Source organism: Malania oleifera, chromosome 11 (genome assembly GCF_029873635.1).
Source record: "Malania oleifera isolate guangnan ecotype guangnan chromosome 11, ASM2987363v1, whole genome shotgun sequence".
Lineage (NCBI taxonomy): Eukaryota > Viridiplantae > Streptophyta > Magnoliopsida > Santalales > Ximeniaceae > Malania > Malania oleifera.
The window spans coordinates 72,193,372-72,213,749 of NC_080427.1; the positions used below are offsets into that span (position 1 = coordinate 72,193,372).

General features: G+C 36.5%; 1 protein-coding gene across 2 annotated transcripts in view; it reads left to right on the forward strand.

Moving 5' to 3' along the window:
- LOC131167283 (cis-prenyltransferase 4, chloroplastic-like) overlaps positions 1-19,633 on the forward strand; it is a 28,808-nt gene extending 9,175 nt beyond the window's left edge. The window contains exons 3-4 of one of the 2 annotated variants that reach the window (XM_058126029.1): positions 18,281-18,813; positions 19,198-19,633. In XM_058126029.1, coding sequence (XP_057982012.1) covers positions 18,281-18,728 — 448 coding nt within the window. In that variant the 3' untranslated portion in view covers positions 18,729-18,813; positions 19,198-19,633. The remainder of the gene's footprint in view (positions 1-18,280; positions 18,814-19,197) is intronic. The other variant, XM_058126030.1, reaches the window with a different exon arrangement.
- Positions 19,634-20,378: the final 745 nt, after the last annotated feature.

Below are 20,378 nucleotides of genomic sequence, written 5' to 3' on the forward strand. Positions count from 1 at the left end.
ATGCTCAAACTCTTTTATAATGGTTCGGTCTCCTTCACAAGCACCTATGTCCACTCTCTCGATCAAATCCAAGTTGAGGTTCTACTAGCAAACTTCTTGCCTTTCAACCGAGACAAGAGCTCAATTATAAGAACTAGCCTTTCATTGGGGCTAGAATAAAAACGAGCCTTTCACGGGCGCTCAAATAACACTTACAATGATGTGAAATTGCAAATGATATATGGTTTAGTATCTCTAAGTAGATTGATGCCACAACTCTAGCTTACAACTCAAACTCTCTCAAAGAAATAAGACTTGGAACTTGAAGAGAGCTAAAACTAATGAAAATAACTTTTACAAGAAAGTGTTTTCTTAAGCAAGAACAAAACACTCTATCACTTAGAAATATGGAGGAGAATGGGAGACGACTTTCGTAGCAATTTCTCTTATGCTTCTTCCTTGAATTTGGACTTCTTACTTGAAATTGGATGTTGGAGAGGTATGTAATTAAAGTTGGAGCTAAACAATCAATGATATGATAAGAATTCTGATTTTTGGGTGAGAAGATATATTTTATAAAATCACAAACGGCTATAAAAATTCGTATTGACTTATCAACAAGTTTAGTATTTTTTTTTTTTAAGTAACGCCAATTTGAGTAGCCGTTGAAGAGATAAAATTCAAACACTACAGATATGTTGAGCTGTTTTTATGACAGAGGTCATAATCTGTTGGTTGATTTGTACAATTGGGTTGCTTTCATGACAGAGGATAGAATCTGTTGGCTGATTTGTACAATTCATAACAAATCGAATATTTATTCAAATTAAGTGTGTAAAAAAAGAAAGAAATATTTTCAAAGATTTTATAGTAAGATATGTCTAATTTATTGCAGAATACTCATTTCTGGTCCTGACTTTATAGCAGTGTAGAATGACCATATTGTATTAATTATTAATCCTACATTATAGCTTCAAAATGTCTGTATATAATTTTTCTGGAGAGAATGATGAGTCTAGTTTTATATGAAATAATATTATAATTTTCAGACTCATGTAGAATAAAATATAGAATTAGATTCACAAATAGTATAAAATAGTCTGATTTTTTCTTAAGATATGGGGTGCACTTTTACAAAAACACCCATTTTAGCTCTAGATATTTAAGAGTCAAATTGAATGTTCTTGAAAATATTTTTAAATATAAAGGGCCTTGTCACATTTGGAGCTTTCAAGAAAAATAGTGATTACTATATGATATTGAAGTTGGTACATTTGCTTTCTAGTTAGGTATTAACATACTTAGCCTTAAATACCAAAAATGAATTATATATATAAACATAAAAGAAAATAACTATCACATAATGATTCATGAAGCAGAAATTCATATAACACATGCACAAAATAACTATCACATAATAATTCACAGAGCACAAATTCATATAACACATGTACTAATTCTTATTTTTTTTTTCATCATTAAAATCAACATAAAACCTAATGAGCTAACAGTCGTGACATTATGGTAAAAAGCATTAGAATATTCTTTGAATCCCGCTTTCCTCTACTGCCATGGATAGGGTTCCAATTTTATAAATTTTCCACATAATTTTCCAATATTCTCAAGATAGATTTATAGCGGAGATTGAATACACATCCTGAAAGACCTAAATATGTTCCCAAGCACAAACATGTATGAGGGAAAAATGTAAGATAAGTAATTAATGTTTGGCTTCTACAAACAATGCCTTTGGGATCCATGGTGTTTGGCCTACTATGTTTTGTTCATTAACCATTATAAAATACAATTCAATTTTTTTCTTTTTATTTTTATTATAAAAGCCCAAAATAATATTGACTCAGGACAATCTCAATGAGAGAGGTTGATAATTTGATCATTTTGCTGGGAATGTTGAATCCTTTTTCTACTCAAGTGTGAGATGACTCGAGGATTTGGATAGTTGATGCCTCTGCCTTTTTCCTCAATCTTTCTGCTCTTTTGTCATGGAAAAAAATCATCGAGTCCTTTGTTCTTTGCCTTTGAATAACTTCATTTAGAAAGCAAAAGTTCCTTTCAAAATCAGGGATTTGATGTGGACTATTGCCCTCTATTGGCTTAATGCCAATGATTTGTTGCAGTTAAGGAGACCTTCTAAGCCTATCAGTCCAAATATCTGTTTTATGTGTTTTGAGTCAAGTGAAATTATAGACCACTTGCTTCTTCATTGCTGGGTGGCTAAGCAGCTTTGGATCCTTTTATTTTTGGTTTGTGATGAGAGTGTGATGCTTCCTTGGATTGTTGAAGTTTCTTGTGGGAGGCAATACAAAGGTTTTGGGAGGAGCAAGGAAGGGCCGGCTTATGGAGATACACTGCCTACACCCTTTTCAAGGAACTCAAGGATTTTTAATGGAAAAAAAGTCCCTCAAAAGTCCCTCAAATTTTCTATTGAGTAGAGTTTTTTTCCTTGCTTCCTTTTAGGCTCACTTTTTTGGTCTTTTTTTTTTTGGGGAATGTTATTGTCTGATCTCTAGAGGGATTGGAGGGCAGCTTTATTGTAGTTGTTTATTTTCTCTTTAGGTGGATTTCTTATCCTCCATCCCTTGTAAATTCTTCTCCTTACTGTTAATAAATTTATTTTCTATAAAAAAAAAAATGATGCAGGACAGGCTCAAATAGACAGAAAAGAAATAAAAAGCGAGCATTAAGGAAGAGAAAGAGAAGAATATGAAAAGGGTGGAAGAACGAAAGAGGGGGAGAGAGAGGATGATAAAAAAATATGCAGTACAGTCACAGACACAGGAAAGAGAGAAGAAAAAGAAAAAGGGCAGAAGAAGAAGAAGGAAGATGGAGAGAGAGAGAGAGAGAGAGGATGATAAATATCTTCATATGCTGCACAAACTACTTATACTGTTATACATCTAAAATTATAAGTATGAAAATAATTACAAAATAACCCCAAAGTATCGAAAATATTCAAAACAACTCTAAATTAATTGAAAGTCCTAAGATATCTAGATTTACTTAAAACAATGTCCCTAATTTTAAAATCTTTAACTGAAACATGATTTTCTAAAATTAACCGCAAGTCATCCGCCTCCATCATACTCACCTTGTTGAAGATAATTTTATCCCAAAGTTTTACAATGACACAAGAAGAGTGGAGAATATACATCCATGATCCACTAAATGCAAGTATCACCAACAAATTATTGATATTCGCCTCAAGATTCTGAATCCCAATTAAGTCGATAGGTGGAGAATTGTCACACTTTGGAAAATGATTCAAGGCTTGGGGCCTAAACATTACAAAGTTATCACAAGATTCAACAATTTCATCCTCAAAAAATATCTTGCTTTGAATTGGATTCCCAATTTTAAGATTGAATTTGGCTGTCTGCTCCTTGGAATCTTCTACAACTCGAACACTTTTTTCCATTGCATTTGCTTGTTCTTGAAGGAAAGCATCAAGTGCTGTACTATCCACACAATAAATGGAACTCCATTTCCCCATTGATAATCTATGAAAACAATAAATTCAGGTTCAACTGCTACTCTTCTTATAATGTGATCACATGTGTTGTCCATAACAACAATAATTTCTGCCTCATCTTTGGTGGGCTGTTTTGAGATTGGAAACTAATACTGTCCAAAATATGAATCATAGTAACCAAAAAAACGCAGACATCCTAGAGAACCACAAATTGGTACGAGTGTTCCCAAATGTGGTACATTTTCGTTCCAAAATGCTAAATTTATCAATCCAAAGTTTTAATTCAATATTTTTCCCAATCATATTGTTTTATTAGTTAAACTAGGTAACCATCGCATCATAATTCTCTTTTCAGTTATTATTAGTCTATTTTGCAAAAGAAAAACTCTTCTAGATTTAGAAACATCTCAACTTCCTCTCCAAAATATACAGGCACCATTGCATATTTTTCACCAATATATCCTACAGAAATATACCTGTAACGTTCCACATTTCAGAGCATGTGCCATGCTGCGATCCTGTACCTGTTCCACATTCTAGGTAACATTGATATGAACTCTTTTTGTCTCTTGAGATGGAAGAAGATCTTGTCATAACAGTTGGGGAAAATTTTCTGATATTAGTAAACATTTTATTCTAAATCACGAGAATGTTTGAGTTTTACCTCATTGTTTTCAGGAGTATTGTATTCCACCCCACCACCAAGCCATGTATGTCTGAGGCGTATAAGATGCAAATCTTGTCCTTTTTGTTTTGTTTCTGGTATCTCATTGTATTCAAAATAAAGATCAAGGTAAAACAGCCAATATATGCTTCCTCATTTTTATCCATTGAAGCATGCAATATCTTTTAGACAAAACATAGGAGTTCAGGTAACATTTTCCAAATTCATATCTTGCAAAATATTAAAATGTTGGCTTCCTAGTTGTAGGTTCACCAATTTCTCAACAATAGTTCTGCATATCTTGCATAAATTCCAAAAAAATTCAAAATTAAAGTGACTTAGGGTGCTGACAGCGCTGAGTTTTCTTCTATATTTTGGATAACAAATTCCATTTAAAACTAAACAAAAGCACAATAGATGGAGGGTAGGAAATTCTCCACAATTTAGCTGACTACGATAACATTGCCCTCCAATCCCTTTGATCACACAGCAACAACCCTCCCACCCCCCTCCAACAAAAGAAAAAATATTATATATATATATATATATGCCCCACTGTTCTGTAATCTCCCTCTTCCTTTCTACTCCTTCTACCTTATTCTTGTTTCTCTATTTCTCTTCGTTCTCTCTCTCTCTCTCTCTTTCTCTCTCTCTCCCTCTGTTTCTTCTTTATGCAGAAATTTCAGTAAAAAATGAAAATCAGTTATGAACAATTATCAGTTCTCCGCTTTTTTCGGTTCTTTTCCCCTAAGGTTGTGATCAAGAAGATTCTTCGTATTTTTCACTCTTTCAAGATCTTCATGTGATTGTCAAGGTGGGGAGTTTCAACATGCATGCATGCATGTAGCACTAGGAACATATTCCCAAATTTCATCCTTTCTGCAATTTCTGTGACTCAATGAGGTCCCATGCGCCACCTAAAGATTTCCAGCTGTCGATCCCTTTAGTTTCCCACCTTGCCGGAGTTATTTTGACACATTGCCTCCAATAGACACATCACATCCTGATCTGCTATCAGCAGGAATACTGTTCCCAGAGGCCCCTCGCTGGTAGCACATGCACCTCACATGCCAGCCATGTGCGAAGAGCGTACAGAATCTCCTGCAGCTTCCAGGTTTTATAATTTTCATTTCTGAGATTTGAATTTTGAAATTCATCCAAAAATAAATAAATTCCTCTTCTTGTTTCTTTCTTTTACTTCTACTTCTAAAGGTTTCTTTTCTTTTTATTTTCTTTCATTTTCCTTTATTCTATTCTCTCTTTTTTGGTTTTGTTTCTGATCACCAACCAAATAGACCTCGTTGAACTTCCTTTCTTTCTTTTCTCCTAAAGACCGAAACAAATCCAAAGAGTCTTGTTTCTTTAGTCCTAAAATCATGATGAAGCAATAAAGATTTCAAGGGCTGAGGAATCTTGTTTTTTCAATATTCTTGGATTTGAATCTTGAATTTAGATTTGAAGAATTCTTGCAATCCCTCGTTGTTTAAATATTCTTTGATTGATTTTTTGTTAGTAGCATCAAATTTCTTGCATTAAAGGTACTTACAATAATATTTTTCAAGCGGTTGTCATTACCTTTTTAGTTTCAGTCACCGGTGAGATCTTCTTCTCTCTTGTTATTTCTTTTCTTATTACTATTATTAATAATTTTTCCAATAGTTGGTTAGTAGTGGAGATTTTGTGTTTATGATTTGTAGGTTTAGTATATGCATTTTTGTGTTTTTCATGTGTAGGTTTTAGAATATACAAAATTTTTCAATAAGTACTATTGCATTTTTTTTTTTTTTCAATTTTAGTCAACCTTGGATTCATACCCAAAATGATATGCTTTAAAATTTTTTTAAATGCATTTTATTCTGTGTGTGGTTTCTACTAGTTGTAGGGTGTGATTTTGAAAATTGTCTATGTGAATTAAGTTTGCTAAAACAAAAAAAAAATGCAAATGTGTACTGCACCTGTGTAACACAATTCTTTGTATACACAGCCTGTAGCGCCCTGAACTCGGTGGGGCTCGAAGTGCTATTCTCTATATATCTTTGATACCATCATTATAACGACCCGAACCCGAAGTGGGGTACCGGGTATACTTGTCCATAACTCAATTTAAAATCATGTAGTGGAAACTATTTAAATCCACAAAATAACTATACCAGAGCTCTAATCCTTCTCATTTACATAGGTGTCTCCCAAAAGCAATATTACAACCCATGGTATACAAAAAACATCACTATATACATATCCATGTCATATAATAGCACTTACACTAAGCTATGGTATCTAAGCCCCACCCCGAAGCTTGCTAAGCTCGACTCCCTGTATTTCCTGAAATGTGATAAGATTATTGGAGTGAGACACTTCTCAGTAAGACGGAATAGATTATTACCAGTGTGTGGCAAATGAGTTTTTATGTAAGCAAAGTATAACCATTAATTTAACTTTAAATTAAATAGAATTTAAAATTGTACTCACACCTATATAATTTGAAAATACATACTTTCTTCTCTAAACATGGCTTAACTCAATAAACTTCTCTGTTAACATAATTCTACATATATGCATAAAAGAACCTTCCTGACTGGACAATCATATAACATCATGTATTAACTCCACATGATTGGGTTGTGCGGTTCGAAGACTGGACCTAGCAATCTAGCTGGCCGACCACTGCTAGGTCAACATAACATGCTCTGAAGTACGATTTGCCTACCTCAACCTGGTCCGGACTCCAAGGGGGTATCTTGCTCTTCTCAAGCCATATCGACTATCTAATTACTAATACTCTCAAAATAGTGTGGTTGCACCGACAATTTCACTAGCTACGGTACTGAGCTTCCTTTACAGATTTGGTCCATCAGGATTTTTTATACCATATAATGCAATTTATGTAATAAAATCAATAACATGATTTCATTTATACAATTTGGTATAAAATTGTCATATTCACAAATCAGTATAAAACCTGTCATATTCATAAATCGGTATAAAACCATCATATCATAACTCAGTATAAAATTGTCATATCATAATCTCGGTATAAGCCCGTCATATCATAACTCGGTATAAAATCATATCTTTCACTTTACCATACCATAAAAACCAACAAATTAAATTATGCAATAATAGTTCTTTTCATGCCACACGATTTGAGTGATAATTTATAACATAATTAACTGTCAAGGAAAAATATATTTTGCTGAAAACAAAGGTATGATCATTTTCATAATTTTATTTAACTTGTAATTTAGGTTTTACAGGAAAAAGGAGATGATTACCCTACTCACTTTAGTTTTTCCCAAAAAACATATATAATAAACAACATTTTCATTTTCATATGCCTGATTCATTCAGAAAATCATATATGACATTTCTGTATACAAATACTCCAGTTTAATTGGTTCATATTTCAAAATAATTGACATAATTTATTTCCCTTACCTTATCCCTGGAGTGGTGCCTACGATGCCCAAACGACGAATCCACTTCGGTTAAAAGGTTGAGGATCAAAGCTATGACCCAAAAAAGGTATTTGTTCTTTAATTTGGCTAAGGATTGGAGAGAAATTGAAGAGAGAGAGAGAAAAAAAAAATTTACCAAAAGAAATGAGCTGAAGTCCTATTTATAGGCTACTGCTTCAGACAAAACCGTCGACGGTTTCCCTGAAACCGTCGATGGTTTGGTCTTTAACCAAACCATTTTTACTGCGTTTTTATGTAACGGCCCTTGGTAATTTGAAATCGTCGACGGTTTTGCTGAGCTCCACCAAACCGTCGATGGTTTTGGTTTACACCAAACCAAATTCCCCTTTATTATTATTTTCAGGGTCTCTACACAGTCGGTCCCAAGCTCAGTTAAAGGAGCATGGTTGTGTGTCACGGTCCGCCTTTTTCACACCGTTGTGAAGGGCCGTGCGGCGCTAGCTAAAGCACTCTTGCTTAACTAGCCAGCCTTTTGTTTACCAACATTCAACCACGAAGCACTTTCATTAACATTCAATTAGATAGCAGCGGAAATAATAATCAATTCATGAAAGCCGTGGCAACCAAGCAGTAAATATTGAAACAAACGTAATTCATTAACAAATCCTCCGTTGACATGTTGTACTTAGCGAGGGAGGCAAGTAGGCTAAGCACGTTGACAATTGCTAGTGAGTTTTACAATGATTGATGAACACTCACCCTCCCCTAAAGAGCTTTCTAGGCCATTCTCACTCTAGCACTAGGAAACATCAAAGTGACCGAGGAGTCATACTGCCTTATTTGGCTTACAATGAAATAAATACTAGAAAATAACCCTACACTAGTATTTACATGATGGAAACCCATCCCAAACACACGAGATAAGCGGTCATAGGCAAGCATAATGCCCTGAACAAGCTTAGCCCGTGACATTCTCCCCCACTTATGCGGTCGACGGCCTCGTAGACTTTTGGCGATAGGTACACTTCAACTTTGTCCACGAATGGCTTCAAATCTTCCACTGAAATCCAGCTGATTTCTTTGTCATTAAGGCATTTCCACTCCACTAGGAACTTCTGCCGCTTCTTCCTTGAGGATATGAACTTTCTGCCTGCAAGGATCTCTTCAACATCATGTCTTTCAGGTTGCACTGTCTTCAACTCTGCGCTGTTTGTCTGACTTCTGCTCAGGTTGTTGGTGTTGGCGTTGAATGGCTTGAGGCAATTGACATGAAATTGCGGTTTTCTCTCCTGATCTGCCCACTTCTTCATCTGCTTAGAAGCTTTCTCCAGATAGGCTTGGGCAAACTCTGCATTCTTTCTCCCTTCGCTGGTGAAGATGTACGCCCTGGGACTCTTTCGTCTGTACGGCTCGCCCACTGTGTGAGGTAACAGCGGCAGCTGGCCTGTAACAAGCTCAAAAGGGCTCTTTTTGGTTGTTGAGCGCCTTTGGGCGTTGCCACAGAACGGAGCCACATCAAGTAGTTGCACGCCATTCTTCTGGTTGTCGTTGACAAAATGGCACAAGTACTCGTCTAGTAGCTCTCTGAATCTCTTCATCGGTTCGTCTGTTTGTCGATGATAACTCGAAGAGATGTCAAGGTGTGACCTGAATATCCTGAAAAACTCTATCAAGAAGTTGTCAGTGAGCATTAAATCTTGGTCACAAAGAATAACTTGGGGAAAACCCCAAAGTTTCACAATAGTCACAGGGAACAATTGTGTCGTCCCCTCTGTCGAACAGTGCTTTGGTGCGGCCATGAAAGTACCATACTTCTTCCGCTCCCCCTTGTCTTGTTGGCAAGTGAGACAAGTTTTGGTATAATTAACCACATCATCCCGCGTGTGCGGCCAATAATACCTTCCCAGTAGTCCTGTCATTGGAGTCATTCTCCGCGAATACCCCTCAACGAACTTCCTGCAGTAACTAGTAAGGCCAAGAAAGGAACGCAACTCCTTCACTGTTGTGGGGATCTTCCGTTCTTGAATCCTCCTTACCTTCTCCATACCCCTCTGGATACGACCTTGTTCAACGGCTTGACCAAGGAATTTGTTGCTCCACCGAGCGAAAGAGAAATTCTCCTTCTTCAAATTCAGACTGTTTCCCTTCAGCCTGTCGAACACCTTCCGTAGATGCTCTTCATGTTTCCTCTGAAACAACACCGATACTCCCAACGGTGTTTTGGAAGGGCGAACACATCCCGCTTCCACTTCATCAAGTTGCTTCCCCAACTCTACTATCTCTCTAGGCGCAATCCAACATGGCCTTTTAGCAGGTGGTTTCACTCCTGATAACAACTCGATCTCTTGCTCCACAGTCCGTCGTGAAGGCAAATTTTGAGGCAGCTTATCCGGCAACACCTCCTTATCCTCATCCAACACCGCTTGGATGGTCGTAGGCTCTAGCTCTTGGCCTACTTCTTTGTCTACCACCACCGTGGCTAGACGTGTCTGCTCACCCTGACCCAATCCTTCATTGAGTTGTATGGCTGAAAGGGACTTCCCTTCGTCTCCTTTCGTTGCAACGACTTGCACCATGCACGAGTGATCTCCCATCAGACACAGGGAACCAGCCGAAGGCATCAGCACTGCCCTTGTCCCCATTAGGAACTCCATTCCTAGAATGACTGGATAGTCATCCAATGGCACCGCTGTGAAATTCGCATGACCTTCCCACTGTCCAAGCTTTATAGCCACTTGCTTGGCTACTCCCAGAGTAGGCTGGGCTACAGAGTTAACTGCTTTCACACGTCCTGTATCCTTCTCTAAGGATAAGTTGAGTCTTCCTGCTTCCAACTGCGAAACAAAATTATGAGTAGCCCCCGTATCCACCATAGCGCGAGTACTCTTCCCATTTATCCTCAAGTCCACAAACATTAACCCTTTTGCTCGTGTAACTTTCGGTGTTTTTGCCTGCTTTTCCAATGCGTTCACCAACCGCACTAAACCCACCCTCGGGGCTTCATCACCCCATCGTCTTCCACTGCCTGTTCTACAATGGAAGCCTGTAAGGCATTAAGTGATGCTTTGTGAGGGCACTCAAAAACTCTATGAGGACCTCGACACAAGAAACACACAATTTTACTCTTCCCCTTTCCATTGGGTGTGTTGAACCCTCGAGACGACGAAGCTTCTTGTAAGGTTGATGAATTAGGGTCGGCTCCCCCACTCTTGGGTTTGCCATTCTTGAAAGACTTTCCACCGTTTCCCTCTCCGCCAAACCGTTTGGACGAAGTGGTCTCATCACCGGCGTAGTCTGTCAAGCGTTCTGCAGCCGCTTGTGCAGTTGACAAGTCTTGAACCCTTTGTCTATGAAGTTCAGTTCTTGCCCACGGTTTCATCCCCTCTAGAAAATAGAACAACTTGTCCTTCTCCGACATATCCCGAATATCCAACATTAAAGCAGAAAATTGTTTCACATATTCACTGATTGACCCCGTATGCTTGAGATCTCTCAGTTTTCTCCTTGCATTATACTCAACGTTCTCAGGAAAGAATTGGGCCTTGAGCTCTCTCCTCAAGTCCGCCCAACTATCAATCACACAGCTTCCATTTTCAATTTCTCTGTACTTGGTACGCCACCACAGTTTGGCATCACCAACCAAGTACATGGTCGCAGTATCCACCTTTGCCTGTTCTGAGGCCATCCTCACAACGCGAAAGTACTGCTCCACATCAAACAAGAAGTTCTCTAACTCCTTGGCATCTCGGGCACCCCCATACGTCCTGGGTTCTGGCACCTTGGTTTTGCTAACTCCCGGAGTGTTGGAGTTCCCCATAGCAAGAACCATCACATTTACCTTTGCATCCAGATCTGCCATCCGGGCTTGCAAAGTTTCCACAGTGTGGCGAAAGTCCTCTGACATGTCGCCTATCAAACCTGCTTGATGTTTTTGTGATCCCCTCACTTCATCAACAAGTTCTCTCATCTGGGCCACCTCCGCGGCCATAGTGTTGGTTGACTCTTCAACCTGTGCTTCCAGCACGCTGATCCTCTCAGCATTGTTTGGTGCCATGGTCACTTACCAAAGCTTCCCAAATCCAACAACGAAGGCAATCGAATTCACGTAGCAACTCAACCTTGGGCTCTCACCAAGTGTCACCGACTTGGGCTCTGATACCAAATGTCACGGTCCGCCTTTTTCACACCGTTGTGAAGGGCCGTGCGGCGCTAGCTAAAGCACTCTTGCTTAACTAGCCAGCCTTTTGTTTACCAACATTCAACCACGAAGCACTTTCATTAACATTCAATCAGATAGCAGCGGAAATAATAATCAATTCATGAAAGCCGTGGCAACCAAGCAGTAAATATTGAAACAAACGTAATTCATTAACAAATCCTCCGTTGACATGTTGTACTTAGCGAGGGAGGCAAGTAGGCTAAGCACGTTGACAATTGCTAGTGAGTTTTACAATGATTGATGAACACTCACCCTCCCCTAAAGAGCTTTCTAGGCCATTCTCACTCTAGCACTAGGAAACATCAAAGTGACCGAGGAGTCATACTGCCTTATTTGGCTTACAATGAAATAAATACTAGAAAATAACCCTACACTAGTATTTACATGATGGAAACCCATCCCAAACACACGAGATAAGCGGTCATAGGCAAGCATAATGCCCTGAACAAGCTTAGCCCGTGACATTGTGTTACGTAGCTGACAACTAATGTAAAACTTTGTCAAATCTTATTATCATGAATTCTTACCAAATTCACCTAGGTCAAAAGAATAGACCAGGTTAGTATAAAAGGGATAGAGTTAATAACTTAGCACAAGAAATTAAGATAAGATTAACAACTTGGAATATATGGACTCTTATGGGAAAAAAGTACGGAAATAGTGGAAATAATGTTTAGAAGGAAAGTTCTGCCTTCAAGAGATGAAATGGGTAGGAGAGAAAGCTAGAGATTGAAAAACCAAGATTTAAACTTTGGTACATTGGTAAAACGAAAGATAAAAACGGTGTGGGTATTATTGTAAATAAAGACCTAAAAGATAATGTAGTAGATGTTTAAAGAATAGGGAATAAGATCAATAAAATCAAGATAGTTTTAGGCCTGGAGATAGTGAATGTCATTAGTGCGTATGCTCCCCAAATAGGCCTAGCATAAAATCTAAAAAGACAATTTTGGGAAGATATGGATAGTATTTTACAAGGGATGCCAATGTCTGAAAAGACATTCATCAGAGCTGATTTGAACGGTCACATTGGCGAGGATAATATAGGATACGAGAAGATGCATGGAGGCCATGGATATGGAGATAAAAATGAGGTCGGTGACACTGATACAATCTTAGATTTTGCCATATCTTAAAATTTGGTTATATTGAATACTTGCTTTATAAAAAGATAAGAACACTTAATAACTTTCTTGAGTGAGTATAATAAAAGCCAAACAGATTTCTTCTTAACTAAAAACGGGGATCGTCTATTTTGTAAGGATTGTAAAGTTTTTCCAAGTGAAAGTTTGGCTACACAACATAGAGTCTTAGTATTAGAAATACATATTTAAAAAATGGAAGAGGAGTAGCATAAATAAACACAAGAGGACTAGATGGTGGAAGTTGAAGGGAGATAATATAGTAAAATTCAAAGATAAAATGAACAATGAGTGTGATTGGGTAGTAGGGGATAAGGTTGATGCAAATATTGTTTGGAATAAAATGGCAAATTCTATCATAAGGATGACAAAAGAGGTTTTAAGTGAGTCCAAAGGAAAATACTCGGGTAGTAAAGAAAGTTGGTTGTGGCATCAAGAAGTCCAAGAAGTTGTTAAGACAAAAATAAATTGGTATAAAATATGGAAAAATTGTAGGAATATAGAAAATCTTGAAAAATATAAAGAAGAGAGCAAAAATGTAAAAAGGACTATCAATGAAGCTAAACATGGAGCTTATGATACTTTATGTACTAAACTAGATAAAAAGAAGTAGAAAAAGTCATTTATAGACTTGTTAGAGCTAGAGAAAGAAAATGCAAGATGTAAAATGTATAAAGGACAAGAATGATAATATCTTAATTAGAAACGAAGGCATAAAAGAAAGGTGGCGGAGATACTTTAATAAGTTGTTTAATGAAAACCAAAATGAAATATTGAACTTGGAAATGACAAATGAGGAGAATACTAAAAATAGGAGATTTATTTGCAAAATTAAAGTCCTTGAAGTTAAGATGGCTTTAAAAAAGGTGAAAAGTGGGAAATCTATAGGACCAGATTAAATAGCAATTGGCGTTTGGAAATGTTTAAGGCATAAAGGAATTATTTGGTTAACTAATCTATTCAACACTATTATAAAACCAAGAAAATTGCAGAAGAATGGAGGAAAAGTATGTTAGTACCTTTGTACAAAAACAAAGGCTTTATTTAAAACTTTAATAAGATTACGAGTCATGCGATGAAATTATAGGAAAGGGTAATTGAACATAGAATAAAATTAGAAATGAAGATTTCAAAAAATCAATTTGATTTTATGCCTGAGTGATCAACAACAGAAGTTATTTATCTTTTAAGAAGTTTAATGGAAAAGTTTAGGGAAAGGAAGAAAGACTTGCATATGGTTTTTATTGACCTAGAGAAAACTTATAATAACCTAGGGAAGGTCTTTGGTGGGTATTAGAAAAGAAGGGAGTTTGTTGTATATATACAGAGGTCATTAAGGATATGTATGATAGAGTAGTGACTAGCGTTAGAATTACAGTAGGAGATTCAAGAGAGTTTCCGATCATGGTAGGTGTACATCAAGGTTCTACTTTGAGTTTGGAAATGTTTATGGCATAAAGGAATTATTTGGTTAACTAATCTATTCAACACTATTATAAAACCAAGAAAATTCCAGAAGAATGGAGGAAAAGTATGTTAGTACCTTTGTACAAAAGCAAAGAATTTATTTAAAACTGTAATAAGATTATGAGTCATGCGATGAAATTATAGGAAAGGGTAATTGAACATAGAATAAGATTAGAAATGAAAATTTCAAAAAATCAATTTGATTTTATGCCCGAGTGATTAACAACAGAAGCTATTTATCTTTTAATAAGTTTAATGGAAAAGTTTAGGAAAAAGAAGAAAGGCTTGCATGTGGTTTTTATTGACCTAGAGAAAACTTATAATAGAGTACCTAGGGAAGGTCTTTGGTGGGTATTAGAAAAGAAGGGAGTTTGCTGTATATATACAGATGTCATTAAGGATATGTATGATAGAGTAGTGACTAGCTGTAGAACTATAGTAGAAGATTCAAGAGAGTTTCTAATCACGATAGGTGTACATCAAGGTTCTACTTTGAGTCCTTATCTTTTTACCTTAGTAATTGATGAACTAATTAGGAATATCCAAAATGAGATCCCTTGGTGTATGTTGTTTGCAGATGATATCGTATTAATTGATGATAGTTGGAGTGGAGTGGAATTTAAGCTAGAACTTTGGAGAGTCACATTATAGTCTAAAGAATTTAGGATAAGTAGGAATAAGACATAATATATGAAATGTAATTTCAGTAATGCAAGGAGTAGCAACAGAGAGAAAATTAAACTGTATAATTAAGAGATTAATAGCATTGATTGATTTAGTTGTCTTGGATCTATTATGCAAGGTGAAGGGAAAATTGAAGAAGATTTAGTACATAGAATTGAGACAGGTTGGGTAAATTGGAGGAGTGCGTTAAGTGTGTTGTGTGATAGTAGAATACCCCTAAAATTAAAAGGAAACTTTTATAGGACGGCTGTAAGGCCAGTTAAGCTTTATAGTTCAGAATGTTGGGCAACTAAGAATAACATGTACAAAAAATGAAAGTTGTTGAGATGCGTATGTTAAGGTGGATGAGTGGTTTAATATAAAAAGATAAAGTAAGAAATGAGCATATATGCAACAATTTAGGCATAGCATCAGTTGGAAACAAGAAAAGGGAAGGGTGGCTTAGATGGTTTGGGCATTTGAAGCACAGGCTTAGTAGAGCACCTGTGAAAAGGAGTGAGTTAGTTATTGTTTCTGTCATGAAAAGAAGTAGGGGTAGGCTTAAAATAACTTGGAATGAGGTAGTGAGGAAGGATTTAATAGCCCTTAGTCTAATAGAGGAAAACATTTTGCATCGAGAGAATTGGAGGAAAAGGATTCATGTGGCCAACCCCACATAGTGGGACTTAAGGCTTGTTTTTGTTGTTGTATATATATATATATATATATATATATATATATATATATATATATATATATATATCCTAAATGAATTTGCCCAGAAACAAGCAAGAAAATTAACTCTATCCACAACAATGGAGAAGTTATATAAACCTTGAAGATCCTTGCATTCCTTTCAAACCAGAGTCCAAAAAGATGGCATACATTGACACAAGTCCATAAGCCCTCTTTTTTTTCCCAAAATCCTGAAATATCACTCGTAAGAAATCATATGCATTTTGCAGTTCCACTTACACTTCAACAAGATAGGGGAAAAGAGCATTCTAGAGCTGTATTGTCACCCTACAACGAAGAATAGGTGCCCATTAGTCCTATTGGGCTACACAAACTAAGTATTTACACCCAACATTATAACTGATAAAAAATAATCTCAAAGTATCTAAATAATTCAAAATAACCCTAAATTAGTTGAATCTTCTAAATATATATATAATTATTTAAAACAAAATCTCTAATTTATGAATCTTCATGCTAAATATGATCAACTAGAATTAACTGCAAGTGACCATCAAATATATACCTTCTTTTTTTTGGGAGGGGGGGGGGGGGGGAAGAGTGAGCCATGACCCAATTGTGAGGGTGTTACATTCAAATCACAGAGACATTCCATGCATGGAGATAAGATTGCATATATTTTGCCCTCTCCTGACCCCAGATAGTGTGGGAACCTTGTGCACTGGGTGTTATATTTTTTGATACTTAAATTGATTTGTTGAAAACCAAATAAGATACTATATTTAATTGCATTTAAGGAATTGGCTTATATTACATCATGACTGAACCTATAATACTCAAAACATGAAAGGCCATAAGTAGGGAAATTCAGATTGTCATCATAAAAGTCCCAAGTGTTCTAATATGGTATGCATGTATCATGATCATGTGCTATCACTGGTCATTTATTAGAACTTTTTTTGCCCTTTTAGATTGTCTTAGGCTGTTACCTGCTCATTAGTCAAAGTGGCTTTCTCAATGTCCATTTTGTGGACATTGGAAGCCCCAAATCCCCAACTATACACATCCACAAAAACCCAAACACATACAGATGAGTAAAAATGGAAATGGAAGTAATTACCAGTACTTCTTGCATCACAAGGGTTTGATATTTTGTAGAAATTTGATACTTCTTCAATGCTGCTTGTCCTAACAAGATCAAATACTTTGCCCAACTAAGATGGCTTCATGATCAAATCTTCATCTGCCATGACTAATACGGTGGCCTTATCGTCTTTGATGGGTTGAAGAGAGAGAAGGGAGGGACAGAGATGTGTATGGAGAAGGGTTTTGGTCCAATTGGCTGCTCAGACATTTCCCTGTGCTACTGTGATTGAACAAACTGATGGCATGTGCTGTCTCCAAATGTGCACATGGCACAGGAGCACTAGCACTACAAACAGGCACTCTAAATTAAAAACAAATAATTAAATAAACAAATAATGACTGAACAGGAGCTTGAGGCATGAATGTAATTCAGTTTGGAATCTCAAAAGAATGGAGTGCGTACTGTAACATTTGAATGATATGTTGGGGGAAATTGCTGGATCAGATTTTGTGACAAACAGAGTGATTTTTGTGGGTGTAGCTAACTGGTAGATATTTCAAATTGTCTTATATAGTGTCTTTAGTCATCATTCACAAATTGGAAACCTTGTTTAGGAACTATAAATTTAAGAATGCAACATTTATGCCTCTTCTCATCTCAAATGATTGGGGCATGCAAAAAATAAAAAAATAAAAAATAAAAACATAAAAAAATAAAAAATAAAAATAAAGTGACCATATGTATAATCTTTGCTGAGGCTGAGGAGCTTGCGCTCTCAGCTTCATTGTTACAACAGAACCCCAAATAACTGCTGGCTTTAATCTCATTAAGTAATCTCTGCATCTGTGCTTACGTAGTGTTAAGGTGTCAATTTTCATTGTGATAGACACAATTTCAATTTCCTTTTGATGAACAATTTATTGATATTCAGTAATTTGATTGGAGTGGTACTTGCATCTAAGCCTCCAAACCAGTATGTGTTGTCAAGGACTAACCAAATAGCACTGGTTGAGCAGTACAGAACCCACCACGAATCATGCCCCCAAAGTACATTCCAACCCAAGGAGTATTTAGGTTATGTCATTTTTATCATTTAAACATTTTCTGTTATGTTTTCTTAATGTCATTTTTCTTGTCATTTATATGTTTCCATCACTTGCTACTATTCTATCTTTTCTTGGAACTGATTAGTTTTTATCTCGATCTTCACATAGTAGTTCTGAGCGCTAGAAATAAGATGCAGTTATATTAATGTAAAACCTGAAATTATATCTTTTTTGTTAAAATAATACTGCAAAGGATGCTGTTTCTATTATTTTGACTTTTCTGCCCTCTGCCAATTTTACTGATCTTTTCTACTCCACATGAGGGTTTCTTCGTTATTTAATTGGTAGTAGCTTCGAGGAATGTGAAGAAACACATATAAACTGGTTGATTGGTTAGTTGCTGTATGCCAGAGAAGGCGTCCGGGTTTCTGTAATTGGGGATTCCTCTAAATTCCCAAAGTCCCTTCAGCGGCTGATAACTGATACAGAGGAGGCCACAAAGAACAATTCACAGTGTCAATTGATTCTGGCTATCAGCTATAGTGGGAAATATGACATTGTGCAAGCTTGCCAAAGCATTGCTGGGAAAGTGAGAGCTGGTCTTATTGAGCCCAAAGAAATCAATGAGTCCCTCATTGAACGGGAGCTAGAAACTAGTTGTACCAAGTTCCCCACTGCTGATCTGCTCATACGGACCAGTGGTGAGCTTAGAGTCAGCAATTTCTTCTTGTGGCAATTGGCCTACGCTGAATTATTCTTCACAAAATCCTTCTGGCCTGATTTTGGAGAAGCTGAGTTTTTAGAGGCTTTAAATTCCTTTCAGAGAAGGCAAAGACGCTATGGTGGACCAGAGTTTTAAGTATTTACAGATGCTCACCAAGATTGTTTCACTTGTAAGAGGAGAAAATTTCCAAGACTCTGGAGCAGTTGGAAGCAACTAACAGGTATTAATTTCTATTGGGCACTTGAATTTAGAAATTTAGTTGCTTTTGCATTAGTTGAAGTGAGTTCTGACACATGGAGGAGTTCCCCCTGCAACTTTCTTGGATTTCTCTGTTGAAATACTAATGATATAAGCCAGACATTATCTGCATCTGCATTTAAACATGCTAAGGATTTCTGGGGTTCAAGTTTATTTGGCACCCTGCAGTGCAGAATTAGGGAACGAGTTTGTACAAAACTGGACAAAATAAATAAATAAATTTGGGGTGGGACAATTATTGCATATTTAAAAGATGCATCTGCTCTTCTCTAGAATTTTGAGAAAAACTTTCGAAATTAGGCATATCATGCTCTTCAAATAATTCGAGAATTTCGTTACCAAAAAGCATTTGCAGAAATCACATCCGTGCAATGGGCTGAAGCTGGAACAAGTGCTGTCTTGACTGGATTGTAGCAAATAATATCTGGAGGTAGATGTGCAAGCAGAACAACGAGATAAGTGCATCATCTATTTTTCTACATCGCCCTGTGGCTTGTCAGCAAAGCTGGGTTTCTCCATTCCATTTTCTGTGGAGATGCTCATTTTGATGCGTTGGGGCTTTTGGCAAAAGGATTGGAGGATGTTTGTGCCATGCTTGCCATTGTTCATATATTTGTGCTAGGTCTGCAGAAGAGATGAATCTAATTTTATTGAACTGTTGATTTTTTCTTTAATAATTGTTTTCTCTGCTTGTATTTTTGGCCTACTAGCCCTTTTTTGTTACTTATTCTATCTTAATGTAATTTCATTTTTTATCAATGAAGAAAACTATATTGTCAACATTTGCATGAACAGTGTCATTATTTGGAGAAAATTTCCTGTGGAAGGTAGAGGTAGATCTAGTTCAAGCTGCTGCCATTTTCTACACTTATGTTTTTTTTTTTATCTGTAAACTTATGAAATATGTTGATAAAAAAGGATTGTATAAAGAGAAGATTAACCCCAGCATTAGGGTTTCTTTCCAAGGCAATAATAAAGGATCTCTGACATGAAGATTACTCTATTTGAACCTTATGCAAACCTCAGTGAAAAACTGTTTACACCATGCAAGGATCAAAATTTTCTAAGGTTGTGTTTGGGGCATACATTTTAGGTTTTGTTTTTGAATGAATTTGATGAAACTTAATATAATAATTTTATAATTCAAGCTCTCGAGCAAATAATAATAAAACAGGTTCAAGGTATTTGACATTGTGGGTTGATAACTAACTTTAGGGGGACCCAAACACTCCTCTCACTAATATGTAATTAAGAGCCCAAGGACACCAAATCCATTACTAGACAAAAGGTTTGTCCTCATTCAATGAAAGATTCCAATTGGGTCAGGCCAAAAGGGCTTGTCTAGCCCAAAAAGCCAAACAAAAAAATAAAATAAAAAATAAAAAAGTAAAAAGTCAAACTTAACAGCCACTTTCAAAATTTACACTGATAAATATGCATGTATGTAAAAGATAATCATAATGACCTATTATTACAGTATTTTTCGGGTTTGATTTTATTTTCCGCAAGTCCCAAGTTGGAATTACG